This window comes from Dermacentor silvarum, chromosome 1, assembly GCF_013339745.2.
Source record: "Dermacentor silvarum isolate Dsil-2018 chromosome 1, BIME_Dsil_1.4, whole genome shotgun sequence".
Taxonomy (NCBI): Eukaryota; Metazoa; Arthropoda; class Arachnida; order Ixodida; family Ixodidae; genus Dermacentor; species Dermacentor silvarum.
In genome coordinates this window covers 135177429-135198006 of record NC_051154.1, presented here as the reverse complement: position 1 = coordinate 135198006, position 20578 = coordinate 135177429, and the positions used below count along the sequence as shown (strand labels likewise).

General features: G+C 46.8%; 1 protein-coding gene across 1 annotated transcript in view; it reads left to right on the top strand.

The window, feature by feature from the left end:
- Positions 1-20578, top strand: part of LOC119436074 (neuropilin and tolloid-like protein 2) — a 396223-nt gene that overhangs the window by 353042 nt on the left and 22603 nt on the right. Inside the window, exons 7-8 of the mRNA XM_037702821.2 lie at positions 6248-6373; positions 17530-17708. Coding sequence (XP_037558749.1) covers positions 6248-6373; positions 17530-17708 — 305 coding nt within the window. The remainder of the gene's footprint in view (positions 1-6247; positions 6374-17529; positions 17709-20578) is intronic.

The following is a 20578-nucleotide window of genomic DNA, read 5'->3' as shown; positions in this document are numbered from 1 at the left end:
TACCTGCTCCCACGTATCGACGACGCCCTTGACTGCCTTCATGGTTCCAGCTATTTCTCTTCTATTGATCTTCGCTCTGGATACTGGCAGATTGCTGTTGACGATATGGACAGAGAAAAGACCGCGTTCATAACACCTGATGGCCTATACCAATTTAAAGTAATGCCGTTTGGATTATGCAATTCCCCTGTCACCTTTGAGCGTATGATGGACTCCTTGCTCCAGGGTTTTAAATGGTCCACGTGTCTCTGTTACCTCGACGACGTCTTCGTATTCTCGCCAACGTTCGACACTCACCTTGAGCTTCTAACCACTATACTTGATGTATTTCGAAAGGCAAGCTGCAACTCAACTAGTCCAAATGTCGTTTTGGCCGCCGCCAAATTACGGTTCTGGGCCATCTCGTCGACGCTTCCGGAGTACAGCCTGATCCCGACAAAACTCGCGCTGTCCGAGACTTCCCGGTTCCGAAGACAGCCGCAGACGTTCGCAGTTTTTTTGGGCTATCGTACTTTCGTCGTTTTGTTCAAGATTTTGCGGCAATTGCTAGACCCCTCACTAATCTGTTGAAGAAAGGCATACAATTTTCGTGGGGTACTTCAGAAGCCACCGCCTTCTCTCGTCTCGTCAGTCTTCTCACCTCACCACCCATTCTCGCCCACTTCGACCCTGATGCCCCTACAGAATTGCGTACAGATGCCAGCGGTCATGGCGTAGGTGCCGTCTTAGCCCAGCGTCAGCGTGGCCAGGATCGCGTTATTGCTTATGCAAGCCGCCTCCTATCACCATCGGAGCGCAACTATTCCATTACGGAAAGGGAATGCCTTGCTGTAGTCTGGGCAGTTGCGAAGTTCCGGCCTTACCTTTACGGTCGTCCTTTCTCCGTAGTCACTTACCATCATGCCCTCTGCTGGCTCTCATCGCTAAAAGATCCCACAGGCCGGCTTGGTCGATGGGCTTTGCGGCTGCAAGAGTTTTCATATTCCGTGATGTACAAGTCTGGCCGCCTGCACCAAGACGCTGACAGCTTGTCGCGTTACCCTGTTGACGACTCTGACTCCTCCAATATTGACAGTGCTGCTTGCGTTTTCTCAGTATCAAAGTTCCTTAATTTCGCCGACGAGCAACGTCGTGATGCCTACATGAGGGCCGCAATTTTGTAGCGATGCTTTATGTCTAATTCTACACTAGTATTATCATCCACCGCTCACGGCCGGCTGATCCCGTTGATAACGCGAGCGGACCGTCGCTCTGACCACTAACAAAGCGCGATAAGCGCGAAAAGGCATTATTACCGGAAATGCATCGCTACAAAATACCGGCCCAGAGAACTCATCGACCGTTTTGAACACGCTCCGGCCGATGCTACTCTGTGCCTCTTCGTCCTCCGCGACGGTACTCTATACCGTCGTAACCTTCATCCGGACGGCTCTCAGTTCCTACTTGTAGTACCTAAACACCTCCGCTCAACCGTTCTAGAAGAGCTTCACGACGCTCCAATGGCAGGACTCCTTGGCGTATCGCGAACCTATGACCGAGTACGTCGCCGTTTTTTTCTGGCCGGGCCTTGCACGTTCCGTACGGCGTTACGTCGCCGCTTGTGAGCTTTGCCAACGACGCAAGAAGCCTTCCCAGCTCCCCGCTGGTTACCTGCAGCTGCTCGACATTCCTGCCGAGCCCTTCCATCGTGTCGGCTTAGACCTTCTCGGCCCATTTCCGGAATCTACATCAGGAAACAAGTGGGTTGCCGTCGCTGCGGACTACACGACCCGCTACGCCATAACACGCGCTCTTCCGACCAGTTGCGCTACTGATGTTGCGGTCTTCCTCCTACACGATATTTTCATGCATGGTGCTCCGCGTCAAATGCGCATGCACCGACCATGGCCGTATGTTCTTGTCCAAAGTCATTGACGACATCATGCGTGCCTGCTCAATACAGCATAAAATTACCACCTCCTACCACCCACAAACGAAGGGCTTCACTGAACGTTTGAACCGTACCCTTACAGACATGCTATCGAAATACGTTTCAGCCGACCACCGTGACTGGGACCTGGCTCTACCTTACATTACCTTTGCGTACAACTCTTCCCGTCTTGAAACTGCTGGCTTTTCCCCGTTTTACCTCTTGTATGGCCGAGAACCGACACTACCACTAGACACAGTGCTTCCGTCTACCACAGCTTCAACTATCGATTATGCCTGTGATGCAATCGCCCGTGCTGACCATGCTCGCCAACTTTCGCGTGGTCGTCTGCAAGTGTCTCAAAACAAACAGAAGCAACGCTACGACCTCCGTCACCGTGATGTGCATTTTGCGCCCGGCACCCTCGTGTTGCTTTGGTCACTATCGCGTAAAGTTGGCCTTTGTGAAAAACTGCTCTCCTGTTACACAGGCCCATATCGCGTGCTCCGCCAAGTGACCGATGTCACCTATAAAAATCATTCTAACCACGCCCACTACGTCCTCCGCTGTGACAACCAGTGATATTGTCCACGTCACCCGACTCAAACCGTACACCTCTCCAAGTGCCTTGGATATTTCACAGCACCGTGACGGCGCTTTTGCCGCCAGGGGGTGGGGGGGGGCGTAGTATTACGATATCATCTAGAGATGCTCAAGAGACGAGCCGCCGCGAGAAAGACGATGAAGTGTGTCTGGGCTTTTGGCGCGAGCAAGGCGTGGCCTGGCGGTTTGGTTCCAGTGTAAGTATAGTGCAAATAGCCTCTTTCGTGTGTGTCTTTCCACACGTAACAATATTAATGCATTTTTTTCGCGTACAGGTCACTTTGACGTGGTGAGTTTTCGCACTTTTGTGAGGTCGCGTGACAGACAGGCGAATTGGGCGTAGCCAGAAAACATTGGACCAATGGCAGAGGGCTAATGGTGAAAAGGCGTCGAATCAGGAATGATTATTTTTATTTTGTGCGGTTTAATCATGCATAATCAGTTTGTACACGTTATATCAGATGAGGAGCTATCGCGGTTTTCGTGACGTCGCGTGACAGACAGGCGAAGTAGGGAGTGGCCCGAAAATGTTTTGACCAATCGTGGAGGCTGATTGCAGAAATCGGAATCAAAACAGTTTGGAATCATTTTACGTTATAGCGCCCCTGGTGCTGCGCGCAGTGCTGCTTCTTTCTTTCCTACAACACACACATTGCCTTGAAATATGCAAATAAATTTTGCAATACTCGCTGAACGAAAGATGTGATGATTCAATTAAACTGTAAATCAACATCTTAATTTTTTCCGCTTTAAGAGTACTGTCATTCGCTGTTTACATAATTTGTCTGTTTTCGATTAGAGGTATCCTTGTAATACATTGAGAGGAATGTGGCGCAAAGTGCGACGCTTCTGCTAATGGCACGAGCGATCTTCGGGCAAATAAAGCGATGAATGCAGGCATGCTTAGGCAATAGCCATCGTTGTATATTTGCTCTTAGTCAGTTGAAGGGTATTGTATGACCGGTGGAGCTATTTTCGAGAAAAATATCTTCATTACCTTTGTGTGAGGTTGTATAGGCAGCGGATAAGGCGCCAAGATCCGTGCAAGACTTCATGTGGAACGCTGCAGTAAGATGATTCCAAAACCTTCGATCAAAGTGCAGATTCATTTGTCTTCACTAACTACTCGCCTACAGATGTGAATAATTTCGGGAGGCTACCTACGCTTGTTTGGACGCGAGAAAAATCACCCGAGAATCGAGTGACTCTTTGGTTCTCTTAAATCAATTTCTGCAAACAGCAGTTAGGAGCCCCTAACTCATCAGTTCATTTGGAAAATCCTGTGTGGTATTAAGAACATTCAAGTACACCTGGATTAGAGAACTCTAGTGCCACGTGAAGGTATCCTGGAAACTCCTGGAAAACACTAAAAGACTGCTAAGCAATCTGAAGGAGCATACAGTATACATGTATGCACAGAGCAGCAGAGGCGCGCTGTCCCCAGCGCCGTTCATAGGAAATTAAGACGGACAGGAAAGACAAGCCCGGTTAGCGAGCCCTCCATGAAGTAGCCTTTACTCAGTTCACCTGTACTCATGACGCGCCCTTTCTCTCTCTCTCTCTCTCTCTCTCTCTTTCTCTCATTGGCTTCAAGAAGCTCGAATTTTCCAGAAAGCACGCTCGGTGCAATGCGGATACCTGTGGAGCGAAATAAGAGCATGGTGCAAGTGGCCTATACCCAGGGGCGGATCCAAAGAACAGTGAAGAGTGTTTTTGGGGTGCTTTAATCGAACAAATATATATGTATACATAAAGATCTGATGCTCAGTTTTGTCAGTACACGAGCTTTTTGTGCAAGATGTATACCGAGCTATGTGTCAAAAGAAGTGCCGCCATGACTGGAAGGCACGGTCAGCCGGCCACAATAGAGCTAACTTAGTTTTTTTTTTTTTTTTTTTTTTTGTCGTCGAGCTACTGGTGTTTTTCATTTCCTTTTCAACCCAACACGCTTTGGCGGGAGCGTTTGACGGCTATTTCATTGCTAATGATCCACATACTAGAGTCACAACTCCACATACGGCCCGGCCCCATTCTGCTATGCACGAGGCAAAGTAGCACGGCAACCTCCCATGTGTAGACGTGAGGGAAGACGTAGCGTCACGCAACATTTGACGCCATAATGCAGCTTCAGTTGCACCTGCTCTGAAGGCTTGCGCACGCGAACGTAAGAATTTTTATACGCCCCGAACACTTATAATTCTGCATAGGCAAACGTTTGCGCGTTCAGGTTTCACAAATACACGCTGGTTGCTTCTGCATGCACATCCACGTCCCCTGTCAGCAGACGCTTAAGCAGTCAAGCCACCTCTGTCTGCCAGTAACGTTACCGTGGCCAAAATTGTCAAAGACGAGATGAAGTCAGATCTATAGGCGTTCAATGCGCAAACTGCTCATTTCTACCACCTTACGATGCGATCGGTGCATGGTTTCGAGCTGCAACAAGCCTGGCAGCGTTCTTTGTGATCATCGTTTACTATAAGTGTTCTCGTAAGACGAAATCGACGCCATCTTGATGACTAAGTGGCAGAACAAGTAAGCATGGCTTTTGGAAACGTGCTGTTGCGTTGACCCCTGCGCGTCGGCTCACTACTTGTTTGCTAAAATTAGAGTAAAACTCACGAACATTGAGACCATGGGTTAGCTTATAATTTAAGAGGGAGGAGGGTGGGATGGAGCGGTTAAGGCTACCAAACCTCCCTCCCCCTCTTCCCCCCGTGGCGTACCTGACATTTTGTCCAATGGAAAAAAATAGAGTCGTTAACCTGGAATTGTCAACAGCGGTCGAACAAGGGATGGAGCCAGCGTTTCGACAAGGGGATTTGTCTTTGGCAAATGGGCCCTTTGACTCATCTTGGAAACGTTGGCCCGGGCCTTAGACATCCTCTGTTCGATCGAGCACTGCTGAGCATTTCAAGTCTCCACCTTCCTGTGTACCTCTGTCCTGTTTGTAACCTGCAATGTGTGACAAGTACAGCGTTTCTCCATCAACTATTTGTGGTGCTTCTTTAAGCATGCACTGCTTTTTTTTTATTTCAATCACTACACGTTTGGATTTTGACGAACCCTGAGCGCCATTCACTGATGTTCGCCATAATTGTTCATTGTTGAGATAACAATCGAGTTTCAAATATTTATTATTACACACTTGCGCTCAGTGCGAACATATATAAATGGGGAAAAAGAAGAGCGATATGCATTATCTATGAGGACATTCTTAATTGGCTTCAAGGTTTTCCAAGGATGCGCAGTTCAAGCCTGTTTCAGCTTTTCAAGAGGTCATGTCTATATCAGTACAAAGAAGTTAAAGAATTGCGGGTGTATGTACATTACGAGCGCTCGTAAATAAAATGCTTATTCTCCTAATATGAGAGTAAAGAATCACGCAACTGATGAGGTGACGATAAAAGTATGGAAAGAAGAAAAACGCCTGAACCCCTGAGGCCAACCCCTGATGGAGACCAGGCGGGGATGAAAATGCAACTTCAAACAACTATTACGCGGCAGACTGGTTCGGATCATCAGTTCAGTGACCCTCGCCTCACCTGGAGCTGTTGATTAGGTGCTGAGGGACGCAGCAGCAGCAGCGTTACGAAACTAACGATCTAGCCTGCAGCCGAGCCTGTATCCGTTCGACATCTAGCGAAGTTGTGCGGTAAATGCTGCAGCAGGCTCACTCGCCGCGGCACCTGGCATAATGTGTGTTTTGTCCTAATTGTGCTCCTTTGTCGCGCGCAGAGAGGTGCGATCCGGAAACAGAATTCAGTTGCGACGACGGCTGGTGTATCGATGTGAAACTGAAGTGCAACGGCCAGTTCAACTGCAAGTATCGCTACGACGAGGAGTCGTCAATCTGCCACGTCGGTGAGTTACTCTGTCAAATGTGAATGCTATGTGTGTTTTATCAAGCCAGCTGTCTGTGCTCTCTCTTTCGTTTTATCTGCAAAGTTCCCAAATTACGGGTGTGATGGCTTAAGTGCCCACAAACTATCGCTGAGCATTGCGCGTCCTTGCATCGCTGCCGCCCATTCAGCTGTCGACGAATGCCTCCGCGTCCGGAAAGCGAGTCAAAATTTATTTCTACCGAAATTTCGGAAGGCCGGAAGATTGATCTACCTACGTTTACCTACCCACAATGGTCTACCTAAATTTCGGAAGATTTATCCACCTCCGTTTCGCTCCATGTGCTGTAAACGTAAAGAAATGTTTGCTCGTTTCCTTACTGCGACGTCACCCGCTTCTACCAAAAGTCGAGGTGCATATGCCCACCTCCTAGCTCCAAATTAGACAGATCTCAGGCGGTTGACTGGAGGCGACTTCAAACTAGAACCTTCCTCAACCCGGTGCACCTACATCGCATCTACCCCGAACTATACCCAGATGACTTGTGCAAATTATGTAGGACAGAACACGCCACCCTAGAACACATTCTATGGGATTGCGCACATGTTCAGGATGAATATGCAGTCTCCCCAGAACAGCTTGGGGCGTGGTGGAAAGCCTCGCTGATCAGCTCAGATCTGCAAGGTCAACTATGGGCCATCCAGCGAGCTCGAGAGGCGGCCGGGAGACAGGGTCTCTCTACCGCCCCTGGCGCGGCCTAGGCCCAGGCCTCAATCCGCTGGTCTAAATAAAGTTGGTTCACTCACTCACTCGTTTCCTTACCCTGTTTTGCCAAGAAACAGCGGAACAAAGTAAACAAACGCATGGAGGCCAAGCATATATGGTTGCGGTTTTCCATACTGTGCAGGGTGGTAAGAGGACACCGAAATGGTCGTGTACTTTTGCAAAAAGAGATACGGAAAGACGGGGAGGTTAACTATACACACGACCGGTTGCTACCCTTCACTGGAAAACGAGATAAAGGAAAGTACTAATCGCGCGCACACTGAAAGATGCGCACCAAGTGTATAAACGGTCACCGAGACCTGTCGGCTTCAAGTACTGTAGCCAACGCGATCGTTGCTTTCTGCGCCAGCGACGCACGCACGGTCATATGGCCCAAGGATCTTCGTTTCTGAAAATGGTTCCGAGTCCAGAGGTCCGCATTAAACCATACCAGACTAAACCTGTCTAAATTAACCTGGACGGGAACAAAGGCACAAAATGCGTTCAATAGTCTCTTCACTTCCGCAAGAGTCACACATATGCGCGTCCCATTCCAACGAAGCACGAGTAAGCCTTCGTAAATGCCACCACGAGCCAGACTACTTTGTTTACGCGCGTATTACCCGCACTGAAATTCTCAAGTTTCAAGTGCAAAATGGCGGTGCGAATTTAGCCGTTGTATGAGGCTTCATAGCAGTACGCCTTGCATTGCCTTGAAGATCCTTGTTGAACAACTGCGGTGTGGCTTCACTGCAATGTGTTTCTTATGCAATGCAGGAAGCCGCACGCTGCTTTAGCAGGCAGTGATATCGAGATCTGCATTGACTGAACAGAAAGAGATGGAAAGGCAGGGAGGTTAACCAAATGAAAGTTTCCGGTTTGCTACCCGAATGACTCAATAATGGTTCTGCTCCATTCAGTAAGCTCAATATCGACGAAGACGTTCTTATTTATTTATTTATTTATTTATTTATTTATTTATTTATTTATTTATTTATTTATTTATTTATTTATTTATTTATTTATTTATTTATTTATTTATTTATTCGTTACAAAGAAACCCTGCTAACAAGTTGAGGCAACTATAAATGCGTTTGCAGACAGGCAGTATAAATCCTTTTCCCCGCTAAAAAGTGCATATCAATACGCGTACATGCAAGCGTTAGCCTCGCTTCGTTTCGCAAGGCAGTTGTAGCGCGAATTCAATAACCGTCGTAGCTTGTATAAAATGAGCATGACCAAAGACGTTCGTCTTACGACGCCTTGTCGCGGGGCGTTAGACAGCGTCCTTCGCCTTCCTGTCAATTCCGCCTCGCGCGCAAATTGGAAAAAGAAAGAAGCACAGCAGCGAAGGAGGAACGGGTGCAGACTGCCTCCATTGTCATCACCGCTACCGGTTCGTTGGCTATCAGTATGACCATCACCATTACAGAGTTATACGAAAGAAAGTCGAAGGAATCGGCGCCTAGCTAATGGCACGTACTTAAAAAAAATGTTTATATACCGAGCGATTATTTTTAATTGGGAACAGACTTATTAAATATCGCCTGCGGACGATCACGCAATTCTGTCACATCGGCTGTTTTACCAAACGAGGCGGACAGTACTGGTACGAGAAATTACAGTGCGATGACATACCTATTTAACAAAGTTTTATTAGTTGAATTTTTAATTATTCACTTAAGGGCAAATGTCCCGATTTTAAAATTGAAGCCTAGAAGTAATAGCTTAGTCATATCCATTTAGTGGAGAGACGCTCAGGTGGCGCAGTTGCCGGACCAGCCTGCCAAGTTAACCCCGCTAACCACCCCGTCACCGCCATCGTGTTAACTACTTGGTATATCAAGATAAAAGTTTGGAAAAATATATTGTACGCTAAGAAGAACGGTGTACATTAAGAGGCGGCGACGTAGTTCTGTAGGAACCAGAAACGATTCTGACAAGAAAAGAGCGCGCGATACGCGGCGGCCTCTCTGTCTCAAACTTTGTTTCACTGTAATTCGGGCTGCGATGCTTCAAGGGCCGCAGATGCCTGCCGATTTCTAGTTTGTTTATTTTGTAATTATTTGCAGTATTAGTCCTCCTTACCCTTACATGCTTCTTTTTTTTAACTTTTTGCTGCTGTTGCAAAGCCACCAGTGTGGTATTCCCCAGCGACGCCAAATACGCTGTCGTAACATGCTGCGCTTGCAACAAACGAGACGAGCCGTGACTCGTGACGTCAGACGATGATGCTTACTGCACGCGTGACGTAAACCATGAGGCTGGTAGATCTACCTCTCGCCCCGAAAAGCATAGGAAAGTAAAATGCGCGCCTAGTAGCATTGCAGTCAGAATTCCGGCCTCTAAAAAAATCAAAGGCAACACGGCGAATACAACAACACCACAAGTACCACTAAAAAGGCGATTTCGCTACGAGAGAGGAGGCAAAAAAATAAAGAAAAAAAAAGAAGGCGCATCGAAGAAAGGAAGTCGTCACGCGGAAAGATTCCGCCAGCAAGAGCAGGCGACCGTCGACTAAAGTTTCCCAAGCCGCGTGTTTTTCAGCAATGCGAGAAGAGGCTGCGCGAGTAGGCTGCGGACGCAGCGCTGTATGGACGTTGAGCGCATGAGATCCCAAAGCCGCCTTTTCTTTTCTCCCTCTCTCTCTCTCTCTCTCTCTCTATTTTTTTCCTTTATTCCACGTCTTCTTTGACTCTTGTCTGTGTCCGGATGGGCAGAAGCACAGTTGGACCATGTCAAATAGGCCGTTCTATTCATTCGTGCCCACTCTTTGTCGGAATTCGAGAAGCACAGCAGGATCGAGGGTCGTAAAAATGGAAAAGGGTAATAACCAATACACAGCAGTACATCAGAGAAGCGGGGGCGGGTGACGCAAAGCGAGAAACGAATCTCGTCGTGGCGGCCAAGGCGACGACGTGCATTTTTTTTTGTAATTGTATTATTACCCTTCTTTTTCTGCTCGTTGCCGTCACCGCCACTCACGGTGGCCCGAAGGCGGCAGCGTTCTGGAGCGCTTGCTTGCCCGCAGAACGCTCCGCCGCTGATGAGCGACCCTTGATGAGGGCAACCAGACTGCTCCTTCGCAGACAGATGCGTGCGCGCAGATACCGCCCGCAGCGGCGGCACACGCACGCACACAGGGGCGCTCGAGCGCGAACCGAGAAACGAAAGGGGAGGCTTGGCCCCACGATACGGCTCCAAGGAGCCGCCACTGGCTGCAGGGCGGCGAGACAAAGCAGCAGCAGAAGAGCAGCGCCCAGCCGGAGGTTTCACGCGTTGGGCGCGCGCGGCAGACGAAGCAAGAAGCCGGCGGGGAGAAATGTTCCCGGTCATTAGGAAAAATCGACGCGGGCGCTCGCAAAAGGCCATCGTCGAGCACGTTGCTACCATTGCCGCCAGTGTCGCCCCCCTGCAGCAAAGAGAAGCTGCGGGAATTGAATCCTCATTGAGAAGAAGCTTTTAGGTACTTTCTTCGTCGAACGGCGAGCAACAAGAGTGGAGAGAGGGGGACAGCAAGCACTGCCTGCCGCCTTATCGCGCTCGCCGGGTTTTCTACAAAGCGAGCGGTTCGCGACCTCGTTTGAGCGTCGCACGGGCTCCCCCGACAACGGCCGCTGTCGTGACCGGGCACCGCGGGCGCTGTAGCGCGAGGCCCTGCCAGCCACGTCTATTATCTCGTCGAAGTCTGCACCGCTGTATAAACGACGCCGCGGCGTCGCCTCGTCTGGCGCACTTTAAAAGTGAAATCGCGTAAAGTTTCATCAATGCCGCCTCCGTTCATCGCGTATACGCCTTCCTTTTCCGGCCAAAGTGCGAACGCAAAAGTAAAACTGCGTAAAACGGGCAACCGTGAGGATAGTGCGAGAAAACGCCGGTAGTAAAATAGGGCCATGTCGCTCAGCGATAGCACACACCTCTCTCTACTTCAAGAAAACATCATTTGCAACAAATTTCAAGTTGTCGATACAGAACATGATGGTGATATACTGCTAATAAGAACAGTTTGGAATGCGTTACCTATTGAATCAGCTGATTTTAATGTCAGCTGCGATGGTAATGCTCTTCGAGTTCACAGACGAAGGATCCATTCGGATATGCGCTAAAGGTTGTATCGTTTAGCTTACTCAAGTGGCTGCTCTCACTACTAACACAATCTAGGCAATTTCCAGAGTTTACATAAAAACGCTTGCTCGGTCTCACTACATCACAGTACTGCATCCTATCCCGTTTATGGCGAGGAAATTCCCTTAAAAATTGTAGCTTTTTCTCGCCGATTTCGGATGAACGTCGCTTATGAAAGGTGCACTTTTCTTTCTTATTGACGTCCGAGGGCTTCCTTTCATGATTTCTGTTCTTGAAATGCTTCCATCGAGACAACGTGTCCTTTCTCTTTTTCTTAATTTTTTAACAGGCTATCTCCACTAAGCACAGCGGCAGTGCAGGCAGAGTAACGGGCGATAGAAAAAAAAATTGTGTCCTTGCGTTATGGTCTGCCCGCAGATACATCGTTGAGCAATACCGGTGGAACTTCTTGAAAGCTCCGCTACTGAATAACATTATCAACATCATAATTGTTTTACTGACGTTGTTATATGCACTGTGTAGAGGTTGTCTAAAATGGTGCACTAACGTTAGTCATTTTTAGCTATACCTTGTTTTTGTTTTCTCATTTTGCGGCCTAACTTCCGTCTTAGCGAAGTAACTCGTCGCGTCACTAGCATTCTAGTAAAGTCAGTGCATTCGCTTACGTACAGACTCTATGGCCGCGCATAATTCCTCGGAGAGCCGACTCGCAACGAACGCGAAGTATTGTTAAAGCGAACATTTGTCTTACCTCTCCGGGGTCTGGCGTCGCAGTTTCTCGCCGAATAGACGGCGGGGCATTCGCGAGACGAAACGGCATACATGTCATCTGTACTGGTACTACAGATAGGGCTGATGACTGGCTCTGTTTTCTACATATTTACGAAATGAAACAACAAAAGATGCCTAAATATTGTCACTGCAAAAAAAAAAAACAACACATAGTCGCCTTCAGGCGCATAATTCTTTTATTAAATCAAAGCTTTCTTTGCCTTCCTCCCTAAGCTTTGGCGTGGATACTCGGTCGGGTTCTCGCAGAGTAAACTGGACCGATCCCGGAGACGGTACACCAGTAAACTGTGGCGATCCCAGTGATAGTATGGTCCACGGTCGGTCACGTGGGTCGCGTGGTTGCTTGGGCGCTTGGTACAGAACACAACAGGTACCATGCGTCTGCCACTGTGATTCAACATAAATGTGGTGCCTGTGGCTGAGAATGAGTTTTACGCAAAAGCTTACTCGTTCCTCTTTCGAACTGCTGACACATCCAAATGACACTGCTGCGAATGCGAAGCCATCTTTGTTCCGTGGCAGGTCAAGAATACAGTGGTAAGTATCCATCAAAGAGAGCGCGTGCGCCAGTGAATCACATTGTCTGCATTTCCTTCCTTCCGCTTCCTATTCACGTCCCTCCTTGGTCAGGCACTGGCGTGTCCTGAAATCTGGGGTGGAGATGATGCACGTGACATACAAGTGACACACCTGTCTATAAAAAGTCGCAGTTTCGCCCTAAAGGCGAAGCATCGATTGCGATAGCAAATTAATAGACAGCTATATAAAGTAAGGATAGTAGCTTTATCGGCCATGTAAACTTGCAAACATTCGCTTACTAACTAAATTAACAAGCATGGTGTCAGCGCGCACAGGCAAACATGAACACATCACACTCGATGAGCGCGGACACTTGCTGTCAAAACGGTGGCGTGAGGAAGCGCTGCAGTAGCAGTGAGCGAAGTAACCTTCGTGCTGTCGCTTTAACCCACACTGAGCGGCGAGAACGCAACACGCCCAAAGGTATGAGCCGTCGAAGCGCCTAGATTGCCCTCAACGCAGATCGCTTTCAAGATATAGCGCGCGCGGCCGCGGAATACGCAGTTGCCGCGGGAGTACAACGCCGCCGAGGGGAGCCGCGATCATCAGCTCCCCTCGCACGCTTTCACTCGCACATACAGCATACGGCTCGCGGCGACGGGTATCGCCCTTGGACTTTATACGGAACATCACGGCGACGCCGACGGAAAAATGCCCCTGGAGTGTCCATAATGAAAAGATTACTTCTGCCCTTTGTGGTGCACCTTCTACGCTGTGCGCGAAGAGGTTCTCTAGACACTGGACGAGCTCAGATAACCCCCATCTTAATCCCATTTCAATGTTCCCCGAGCACTGAGCGTGTTTATGCTGCGGGGTGTCTTCTTCCCCACTTCCTTCCCAAAAACACACACACGCACACACACACACATGTACGTAGACGTTGTGAAGAAGTTAGAGAAGGTCTTAACAACGACGACGAAATGGGAGGGGGTCCGGAATAAGGAAAACGGCTGACACCATATAGCCAGCCCTATTGTGTATTATTGCAACACACACACACACACTTGTCGATGTTGGCTGTTCGTGTGTGTGGCGCGTGACAGCGGCGTATGCACAGTTGCTCAACAAATATGGGTCGCCTCCTATTCGTGCCTTCGTCACCTGCAAGGAAACTATTGTCCGAGCGCGTCGAGGGACGAAGAGCAGGCACAGCATGTTTTTGTGAAAGGTGTTTCTCCTGTATTCTTGACCTGTGTTGCGATATTGGTTCGTCAATCCCATAGCTGTGTCGTGACTTCGGGGTGGAGGATGAGAGACGGACACTTGAAGCAGACGTAGACGAAATGAAAATCTTTATACAAAATGTACAGAGAGCAGAAAATAGCGTACATGCAGTGGTAAGAGCGCACCAGACCGATGGGGCGGCTGGTGGTGACTCTCTCTTCTAACAATGGGCAGGTTCTGCCCTAATTGCCCTTGCCTACCAACCGTCGCGAAGAACGAGGCTGGGCGGTTGCTGACGTCACCCGCGTCGCATTCCTTCTCGTCGCGGGAGAACTCTTTAATTACTGGTGCTGGGTGCCACCATGTTCCTCACTTCGAACCGCGGGAAGGGGTCAACAGTTCAATGGAACTTTGAAGGCTTGAACTGTGACACAGAGGCAAAGCCCTCAAGGGGGCAAACAGTCATTGGAAGTTGGAAGTGTTGCACAAGGGCGACCACCTCAGAAGAACGCGGGGGGGAGCGCTCGTCGCCTCGATGATAGGCACGCGGAGTGGCACAGCACCTGTGCCTCTCATTTGTCTCCTCTCGCTGAGACGTCCAGAGCCTCTCCTTCCGGGTTGTATTAAACCAACTGGAATCTATAATGTTTGCAGGGACAAATATTTTTGGATTGTGGTCTCACCCGTCGCCGACTTAGAGAGCAACTCGAACTTCTCCGAGGTTGCAGAAGTCGCCACTCCTCTGCGGCGGGTTTTAGCCATGCTGTGTGCTCCTTTTTTTCCGCTCTATCTTCTTGTACGCTTATTGCCCCCCCCCCCCCCCCCCCACTTTCTCATGTAGGATGGAGAACCGGGAATGCGTCTGGTTGACCTTCTCGCCTATACTTTCTCAGCTTTTCCTTGCACGCATGTTGCACAATGACCAATTCATAGGCTCCTATCAATCCCCCGTAATACTGACATCAGTTGATAAGAGAATTCAAGACACTTGAATTCTAGACACTAGCTGCTGGTTTTTCCAGCAGCTAGACGCGATATTCTCTGATGTTAATATACATCAGTACAATTTAGTTCTAAGTGGTGACCTAAACATTGACATGTTTTCTAATACATCAAAACAGGCGGAATTTTCTATGCTTCTTGACTCGTATTTGTTGTCAAATGTGGTACTAAAACCAACTCGCATTTCAGCAACTAGCGCCACGTTATTAGACCTTTTTATTACAAATTTACCATGTGAAAGCCTCTTTTCTGGTACAATCAACATTACAATTAGTGATCATTTGCCGATATATCTAGTTATTGATAAGTGCCACATTGACTCAAAGCAAACCTATAAATTTCGGTGCCAGAACGTAACTGAAAACTCTCTTTCGCAGTTTCGAGACAAAATCTCCAGAACTAGTTGGGAAGCAGTGCTCTCTTGCTCATCAGCAAACGCAGCATATCACAATTTTATGGAGATAATTTTCCGTATCTACAAGCGATATTTTCACTACAAAGAAATAAAGAAGTCGGAACGTTCACGGAAACCATGGGTAACAAAGAAACTGTTAAAAATGATGAATGAGAAAAATAATTTAACCAAAGTTATAAAAAAAGCAATACCCAATTATTATTCTTGCATTTTCGAGTGCGTTGCAGGGGTTTAGGAGATGTGGAGCAAGTTAAATTTAATTATCGCATTACATAAAGCTAATTTTAGTGTAGAAGAGATAACTGAAGTCGATCGAACACACAGGGGCAAAGCATTGACTGAGAACTTTAATAATTACCTTACTTCATTAGTAGACAGCGTCAGTGACACCACTGCACTACATTACATGTCCGCACAAGTAGCTTCGTCGGTTTATCTTTCCCCAACAAATGAATATGAGGTTATGTGTGTTTTCAAAAAGCTAAAGAAAAGTAAATCGGAAGATATTAACGGTTTAAAGATGGCTCCAATCTGTTTTGTTCTAGATATATTAGTCGTCCCTTTAACATACCTTTATAACCTCATTTTAGGCACAGGTATTTTCCCACAATGTATGAAGCATGCAAAAGTTACAGTACTGTTTAAGGGAGGAAACAAAAATGATTTGAAAAACTATAGGCCCATATCCGTACTACCATTCTTTTCAAAGCCCATAGAAAAACTAATATTTATAAGATTATCAAACTTCTTTACAAAACACTCCTTAATTTCGCCGGCTCAGTACGGTTTTAGGTCAGGGCTGTCGACAGAGGTAGCATTGCTACGGCAAAAGGAAATTATATTAGGCAATATAGAGGACAGGAAAATTACACTAGGTATATTTGTTGACTTTTCTAAAGCGTTTGACCGGATAAATCACAATACATTTTTACAAAAGTTAACCTATTACGGCATACGAGGCACTGCACTGAATTTAATTACCAGTTATTTGAGTAATAGGCTACAGTGTGTAAGCATAAAGACAGAACAATCATCTTTGCAAAAAGTTACTCAAGGTGTACCTCAAGGCAGTATATTGGGGCCGCTACTATTTATTACTTATGTCAACGAGATTATTAACATGAACCATACTATCCAATATGTCATATATGCGGATGACACTTCCTTGTTTTTCACAAGTGTGGACGTAAATGACCTTATTTCTGCAGCAAACGCGACACTAGGTGACTTTTATGCATGGTAGACCGTAAACTCCTTTCAAATCAACTGCTTAAAAACCAAAGCCGTTCTGTTTCGATCGAAGGGAACAACGTACACAGCTACTTCAAAACTATACCTGAATGATTCTGCAATTGATTTTTCTTCGACAGCTAAAGCATTGGGAATAGTTTTTCACGAGCATATGTTATGGGATTACCATAGTGAAATGGCAATCAAAAAGCTAACTAAGGCACTAGGCATGCTTAGGAGATGTCAGTGATTTCTACCGACTACTCAGATGTTAATTATCTACAACACACTTTTTTCTTCACATCTACGCGGTGGTCTTTTGGTGTGGGGCACTGGCACCGTGCAATCTAAGCAAAAATTACTCACGCTTCAAAAAAAAGCTTTACGTCGTATTGCAGATGCCGAATATAACGCACATACATCGTCTTTATTAATAAATTTAAAGTGTTAAGATTTGATAACATGTATGAATATTGTTTATTAGTGTCTTTGAAAACTGAATTTAACAAAGGAATTAATAATCTTACCTCCATAGCATGCTTAGAGCGCAGCACCTCGTCTCGACCTACGAGACAGAGCGATTATTGGAAGGTTCCTCGATGCCGAACTAACTGTGGTCTCCAAATGCTGAAACATTCACTCCCACACATAGTTAACAAATTCAATTTTTCATTAGAGCGACTGCGCCTTCTTTCGCGACAGGATATGTCCAATCTTTTTTTACTGACATGATGTATTACTTGTTGTGTTTTCTTGTTGCAAAATATGCGGCATAAAATGCAGCATTTTTTTTCAATTTAAAAAAAATTCGAGGAGTGCAAGCTTTCTGCATTTTCTTTTTTTTATAATTACATTCCTTATTGTGCCAATTTCACTATGTATTTACGTACCTATTTACTTGTTTACATGACTTTACGAATGCTGTCACTTTTCTGCCTTGTATTGCTGGGATGTGGGGCCCGTCAAGCTGCGTTTATATCGCAGCTTTTTTTCCCGCATTCCACACCACACATTGTATCTTTGCTTCATGTATGAATATAAAAAATGTAAACATTCAAACACTGTGGTGAAATAAACTTCAAACTTCAAACTTACGACCTTATTGTGAACCTAGCTTAACCCTCGTGTGACGTATTCAACGCAGGCTCAAATGTCGGCGTGGTTCTCTCGATGAAGCATATGGTGGTGATCCTGGTGGTGTTCTCGGCCTTGGTAGTTGGAATGTGCGCCTCCATCGGCATAACCTGCCACAACAAGATCCAGGAGCGCCGGCGCCGGGAGCGCGAGTACAAGCTGCGGCGCTCCAAGGAGGCTTCCGTCGAGGTAAGCGCTGATCCTTCTGCGGTCGAGTCACACGGGGCAGAGATGCGTTTCGGCTATGCTACCGCAAAGTAGCAACAGCCGCAATCTCACACTGTTTAAGAACATCCGTCGCTGAATGTAATACACATTTTAATAATCATCGTTCATGTGTAGTAAGATAAAGAAAGCAAAGAACGGTCAATTAATATTTTCGGCAGTAAAACCACAACAGGGACAACCCTATTTTCCACTTGGTACGTGGACGTATCACAAGAAAAAAAGTTAGACATACGGATAGATACGCAAAGCTCGCTTGAGAGCAACTACAAAACCATATAACGATAGCACGTTTATCAAACAGCACTGATTCTGGCACCGATGCCTATCGCATTGCCTGCCTCAACTGCGGAAGGCTGCGGTTTAGTCTTTCGTGCAGGACAGTAGAAAAGTCTTCAGGATTCATTACGGCATGAATGTTCGAGCACGGAGTTCACGTACTAGAGTTCTATCAGTGAAAGGTGAAAAGGTAGGGCGAATTCTACCGGGTGTTCAAAATTAAGCTTTACGAAATTTTTTAAAAATCGCCTGGGGCAGGTAGTATAATTCTTATCGTTGAGCTGGATTATTCGAAGAGGCGGACATTAGTAGCACGAGAAATCGAAACACTTATTCAACTAATTAACAAACAATCACTAATTAAGTTCTTAGTTAATCACTTACGACACATATTGCAATTTACGTATTGTAGCCGGTGAGCTTGTCAGGCGTATTCACTTGGAATGAATTTCCAGAATGACCCCAGTTTGGAGATATGCGCCATCAAACTCGCCGTAAAAATGAACTGTTGTTCCACTTACTTTTTTACCAAAATGCTGTTTTATATGAAGCACAAAAGTAACTGGAACGCCCATGTATTTCGTCCCACACTTTGGGAAATAATATCTCGAAACTGGTGTCATCCTGGAAATTCATTTCAAGTGGATGCGTCTTGCAAAGTCACCGGCTACAATTAGCAAATTGCAATATGTGTCGTAAAGTAATTAACTAAGAAGTTCATTAGTCAATTTTTATTAATTATTTGAATATGTGTTTCGATTTCTCATGATACTAATGTACGCCTCTTCGAATAACCCAGCTCAAGGATAAGAATTATGCTACCTGCCACAGGCGATATTTAAAAATCTAGTAAAGCTTAATTTTGAACACCCGGTATATAGGACACTAGCCACCAACAAATACTCTGCGGGGAAAGCTTCTTCTTCAAACTAGCAGAGTCCGCGTTGTGGTGCAACCGCTCCACATTTTAATTTCTCGTCAGTACCACGCCTTGCGTAAAGACTTCCTCTTGGTAGATGGCACCTTCTGTGATGATATATAGTTCCGGGTCTTGAGAAAGAGTCATCAACGCACCAGGGCTGCACTTTCGTTGAAGGGGCTACGATGCATGTCAATTCGACGAGTGTAAAAACACATATGCAGGACACAAGAAAACGCTACCGTTTCTCGCACGAAACATTGTGAACAGCGGCAGAACGTTGTATTCTGAGAGATGTGAGCTCTTTTTGCCGAAGTGCATACACCGGCAACTGGGTCATCTTGACTGATGACAACGTAGCCATGGACACAATAATAAAAGTTTAGGATATTTTCACTGCGACATTTCATCGCTCTCTCACTAAATTGCTAAAATATTGACTTTAGCAGCATTTTCCGGTCATCAGAATCGTTTAAAATGATTTCCCAACCATACTGGGAATTGTGACAGGTGATCAGATAGTGGACAACCTTGCTGCTGAATGACACTTGTTGCGTTCTCGCTCTCGACGTGGCTTGATGAGCAGGCTAAGTCGTGTTTACTGCATAGTACTGTTTCTTTAATTTGGTTCTCAATAAACCTCCATATTGATGAGCAAGCTAAGTTGTGTCTCTTCAATGGTATGATTCCTCTAATTCGCTTCTCAGTAAGCCTCTAGATAGACCGTACGTTCGATGCATTGCCACACCATATACGCCTCATGATAGCCTATGCGCCTATGATAGTTGGATCTTGCATTCCATGAAGGAAATGGCGTTTTGTAAGCGCACTCACTGCGGTACCGCGGGTGCTTCTGTAGAGCAATGCCTCATCGAGCGCCCACAATATAAACCGCTACGACGGTTCCTTCGCTGCCGTCTCATTTAGATGGGTGTAATATAGCTGTGAAGAAAATACTTGCCCCCTAAACCTGTCCTACTACGCAAACTGAGGCAAACTCTCAAAGCCTGTCGGTTTTTTTTTTTAACTGCAGACTGTGTTTCTTTTTCTTGTGCTAGTGCTCTGAATCGTTTTAATTAAGCAAGAGCGCATTAGAAATATGCTGTTCTTTTGATGCGAAAATGTCAAATGGCCCATCGAGCGAAAAAGCCGGCGTCTGTCCTCTGTAGGAAGCGAAACGGAAGGTAAATTCCCATTGGCTGCGACGCCATGTCACGAGCGCGCGTCGACGAAGCAGAGCGGGCGAAAGGGGGACACCTGCTGCAGCGACAGCGCGCTGCAGGAGCCCGGGCTGCCGCAAAAGCCACAGGGGTCCCGGAATAGGAACCCCTCCTAGACTTTGTACGGGGCGGGCCCTTCTGGCTCGTCCCAAACTCTCTCTTTGTACATAGGCACAATAAATGTTGTTGTTTTTTTCACTCACAGGCATTGCGTGAGAGGAGAGGGCATCACCGCGACGCCACGTCACCCTCGCCCTCGTTCTCGGAAGCCTGTGTTATCCGCGCGTTCCGTGTCCGCGCAAGCTCTCGCCTGCGTTCTAACTGCACCTCGGCAAGGCCAAATCAAAACGCGCTCGCTTGCCCGCAAAGAGTTCATAACTCGAAGGACCGCTCAGCGGCGTTCAATTGAACAATAA